A 4961-nucleotide genomic window follows, 5' to 3' on the forward strand; every position below is an offset into this window, starting at 1 on the left:
TCTAAAAAGAAAAGACATTACCAAGAAGATTATTTTGAGGGAGACAGGGAGAGAGATTCTGAAGCTGCAGAATCATTAACTAAAGATGGGATCAGCACAGGTCTGCTTGAAAGATCTGAGGTTACTGCCAAAGAAAGAAGTCCAGATGCTGTTGCCAACATTTCTAATGCTAGGGTTGAAGATTCATCAGACACACCCTCACTCAAAAATAAAACTTACTGCTACATATGTGGAAAACTACAGACAAAGTTCACACGTCATCTTCAAACTCATGAGAAAACACATGCAGATGTTGCTAGAGTTTTAAGCCTTCCTAAAAAGTCCAAAGACCGCATGAAAATGCTTACTAAGCTACGCAACAAGGGAAACCACAGTCATAACTCGGAGGTCTTAGCAAGTGGAATTGGGTCTTTAAAACTGGGACGCACTGCAAAAAAGAACTACGAAGGAAGAGACTACATTCACTGCATGTACTGCCAGGCATTAAATCTCAGAAGAGATCTGTGGCGACATGTTCGAAAATGTTCTTCAAAACCAGTTGAAGCCAATTCTGAGGTTGGACGAAAAAAGGTATTGTCTTTGGCCTCTATGACTGAGTCAGCTCTGTGTCAGCAAATTTCCCCAGGTGTTTGGAAGATATTAACTGGCATGAAAGATGATGAGATATCTTCTACTGTACGAAGTGATCTATCTATTCTTCAGCTTGCCCAGTCCTTCTTTAACAAACATGGACAGGATTCCACTAAATATGACTACATTCGCCAGAGACTCAGAGAATGTGGAAGACTTCTACTTATGCTTCGCAAGGATTTCTCAATACACACCTTTGAAGATGCTGTGAGACCTGCTAATTTTGATGTGGTTATCAGTGCAGTCAAGAAAGTTTCTGGATATGATGAGGAAAAACACTGCTACCATACTCCAAGCCTTGCTCTCAAGTTGGGTCATTCGCTACAGAAAGTCAATGACATTCTACATTGCAGAGCACTGATGGCACAGGACAGCACACTGATAAAGTCAACCCAGAGTTTCAAAACCCTATATGCTAAAAAGTGGTCTGAACTCATCTCCCACACTGCTTTGACCACACTGAATGAGCGGCATTTTAACAAGCCTTCCACTCTTCCTTTCACAGAAGATGTTCAGCGCCTTCATAGACATCTGGAGAAGAAAACAGAACTAGCATTCAAGGAATTGAAAGAGCACAGTTCTTCCAAATCATACAGTGAACTTTGTAAAGCGACAATGGCAAATGTGATACTTTTTAACAGGAGAAGAGGGGGAGAAATTTCTAAGATGACACTGAATGGCTTTCAGGAGAGAGACACAAGTCCCCTGCACAAGGATGTCGCATTTGGACTGACAAAATTTGAACTTCACCTATGTCAACACTTCAGTCGTGTTGAATTAAGGGGAAAGAAAGGCCGAAAAGTTGCTGTGTTACTTTCACCAGACATGGTAAATAACATAACACTGCTGATGGAGAAAAGGGAAGACTGTGGTGTTCTGGCAGAAAACCTGTTCCTGTTTGCCAGACCTCATTGTCTAACCCCCTTCAGAGGACAGGACTGTTTGAGGCTTTACGCGAGTGAGTGTGAGGCTGAAAACCCTGAGCTGCTCAGGTCGACACAGTTGCGAAAACATGTTGCAACTTTGTCTCAGATCTTGAATCTAAAGAATCATGAGTTGGACCAAGTTGCTAACTTTCTTGGTCATGACATTCGCGTTCATCGGGAATATTATAGACTTCCAGAAGCTACTACTCAGCTGGCCAAAATATCCAAACTACTGATTGCCATGGAGAAAGGGTCTCTCAAAAGCCTTCAAGGAAAAACGCTTGAAGAGATTGAAGTAGAAGGTAATGCCTATATTTTGTGTTCAATGAAAGAATTAGACCTGTTTCTAGCAAATGTAGAAAAACATATCACATTAGGGTAATTTATTTTGTTAGATAACCTACAGATAATGGATTCAAGTGCAGAGAGTGAGGCTGATGCAGAGAGTGAAGTTGATGCTGCGGTGGAGGTTGATACAGAGAAAGAGGTCGATGCTGCAGTGGAGGTTGATGCGGACAGTGAGGTACAAGGCAATCCGTCTCATCTTCAGACTGGTAAGAACGGTGATCTTTTTTGTTTTCTTGTTTTTTAATTTATTGTATTTATGAAATCATGTGACTAATGACCTTTTTAATAGGTTCTGCAGAAATGAAACAGAGAGAGAAACCTTTGGTGGAACCTACAGGTATGTATTTGTTGAAATCAGACACTTAGACTTTACCTTAGATAACACATAGACACCTCCCCATTTTGTAAAAAAAAAAAAAAAAAAAACATAAAATAACTCATTATTAGTAGAGTAAATGTTACCTTTGTCTACTAATACATTTTATCACACTTTTAGAGAAACTCAAAATACTTCATAAAACCATCCAAACAGAAGAAGAAGTCAGTTAAGTGTTGGAGGGTGACTGCAGTGAGGATGGTCATGGATGATATGCCAGTTAGAATTCTTAGGTTTTGAGCTATGATATAAATTTCTGGAATCTTGAGTGTCAAATGTACTAAAGGAGGAAGTTCCAGATTTGGCAAGCAGCACTCTTGGGTCTGTTTCTTGGTTTGGTGAATGGGGTCAGGAGTTGTAAGACTCAACAGCATGGTGGTGGCAATGATGATGAAGAAGCTACATGAAGTAGGAGAGACGGAGACTGTGTAGGGCTTTGAAAGTGATAAGGAAGTGGCTCTAAATGAGGTAGTTGATATGGAGCCAGAGTAGGTCTTTTGGCTAGGAAGTGGCGTCAATGGTTGCTTCAGAGTGTTTTGTCCATCTGCCTGCCTGCCTTTCCCAGGATTTTTCTTTTGCATTCTTAGAAAAGGACACTTTGAGCAAAAATATTCCAATATACTATGTCTTCTAATGTTTGTCAGAGATAGATCATGTTGCGTTACTTTGCATACCGTAGAGTTCCTCCGCTATGAGTGAATTCACTAGAGCAGTGTCTCAGTTGCAATGGACCCCCCCCCACCCCCCCCCACCCCCCCCCAAACTGTAGAGCAAATTGTGCTAATTAAGTCTTAGTGGAAAAAGGGACATTAGTTTAAAATTTAAAGATCACCTTTACTCGTGTTTTTAATACATTTTCATTGGTCTCTAGTAGGGTTGACTGTCTTGTTGATCTCTGCGAGGTGTAACCTCTGGTGCTCCTGTTTCAGGAAAGAGAAGTGAGCCAGATCAGTGTTGAGCTGAACACAGCAGGATTTGGAGTCTGATTTCCTGATATTTAGACCTCTCTCCATCGATTGGCTAACAGCAACACCACACTGCCTATTTTGCTTTGCAAGGTTGATGGCTATCTCTACAAATAACACAAGCCTGAAGTTGTTCTGCCATGTCGTGGAGTTGCTAATACTAACTGTTAGCTTTACTAGTCGTATTGCTAAACCAACAACAGCTTTCCCCGTTGTGAGTCAAGGTGGGCGAGTCCATGAATAAATCATTGAGATTGTGATGTAGAGCTCTCAGGCTGTTAATCCTAGAGTTTCAATCTATTTTCTATCAGAAGCTGATGCAGGAGATACGTGTAGGAGACTATTTTCAGCTTTAGCCTGGATGAAAAACTCATGGTGACCGATTATAATCAGAAAAAAATCAAACGGTTTTTCTGTGAAGTAACCCTTTATTGGGTCCATTAGTTTTTTTGACCACAAAGGAACATCTTGGATATCATAACATGAGAAACCTCCATAGAAAAATGCTTTCTGTGACTTTTTTAATTGTTCTTCTTTTCAGCACAAAGTAAAAAGAGTAAGGGCAAAGAAGCCAAAAGAAAACTAAAAAAGGACCCAGAGCCTGACAGAAACAAGACAACAAATAAACAATTTGGTAAATACAGCTACACACATCATTAAATGCCAGCTTTCTTACCTGACCCATTTGAAGTACGGACACAGGACAGAATATGCACTGAAGGCAATGTGGTGACAATTCTCATCTATATGGACAAAATTCTGCAGCTTGTCCCATGAATTGTATGTATGTATTTTATTTATTTTTGGATTTACATTTTGAAGGGGGTATAAACAGGCGTCAATACATTATGTAAAGCCAAGAAACACTGATACAAATTTTTTCTTTAAAATGTTTAAAATGTAGTTTTACATTAATTGTTTGTGTCTTTTCTAGTTTCCCTGGAAAATGCGAGAAGAGCTAAAAAGAATCCATGGTCTCCCATGGAGGTTGCTGCTGTGTTGAGACATTTCAATGAACACATTAAAAAAGGAAAATTGGCCACTATGATTGAATGCCAGCAATGCAAAAAAGCAGAAGATCCTACTCTGGCTGGCCGCTCTACTCAAAACATCCGGGATTTTGTTAGAAACCGAGGATTAACTTTGAAAAAAAAAGAAAGTCCTGGGTAAACAATGGTACCATGATTAATGAACTTGTTGTAGCGTTCCAAGGTTTACTACACTGTTTCTGATGTTTTCAGGAGCTTTTGACAGTTACAATATTTGAGCTAAAAGGCCAAATGGCTGTTTTTGTTTTTAGGTCTGTGTATTTTATTGACAATTAAAATTTTCCATTCAATAGTTTGTTTACGTATAGAAATTTTTATTTATTTAATTTCCAATTGTTGATGAAAAGCACTGTAAAAACAGTCCACTTATTTGAAAAGTTCAAATTTCATATAAAATGTCGATATGACAAATTGTGTTAAGAAATTCTAACAAATAAAAGATTCTGTAAGCTGCAGTTCCTTTGTTCCTTTAATCCATGTTTGGACCTGTCAAAACACACCAATGACATGTTTGTGTATGTGTATCACCATTGTCCTGATAAATAATGTTGGCCTTGGTAATTACTGTTTGCGTAAGGGGTGGAGCCAAGTACCTCATTATCAATTGTCCTCTTAAAACAGCATGGTGTCAGGTTCTTGTATTTTGAGTTCTGAAGTGTGTATTGAA

General features: G+C 39.1%; 1 protein-coding gene across 1 annotated transcript; it reads left to right on the forward strand.

Moving 5' to 3' along the window:
- The first annotated feature begins 460 nt into the window (after positions 1 to 460).
- On the forward strand, positions 461 to 4544 carry LOC139072100 (uncharacterized). Its single transcript, XM_070555334.1, has 5 exons — positions 461 to 1858; positions 1952 to 2110; positions 2194 to 2241; positions 3787 to 3879; positions 4180 to 4544. The coding sequence occupies exons 1-5, from the start codon at positions 469 to 471 to the stop codon at positions 4413 to 4415; spliced, it is 1926 nt and encodes a 641-aa protein (XP_070411435.1). The 5' UTR covers positions 461 to 468; the 3' UTR covers positions 4416 to 4544.
- The last annotated feature ends 417 nt before the right edge of the window (positions 4545 to 4961 follow it).

This window comes from Nothobranchius furzeri, chromosome 1, assembly GCF_043380555.1.
Source record: "Nothobranchius furzeri strain GRZ-AD chromosome 1, NfurGRZ-RIMD1, whole genome shotgun sequence".
Lineage (NCBI taxonomy): Eukaryota > Metazoa > Chordata > Actinopteri > Cyprinodontiformes > Nothobranchiidae > Nothobranchius > Nothobranchius furzeri.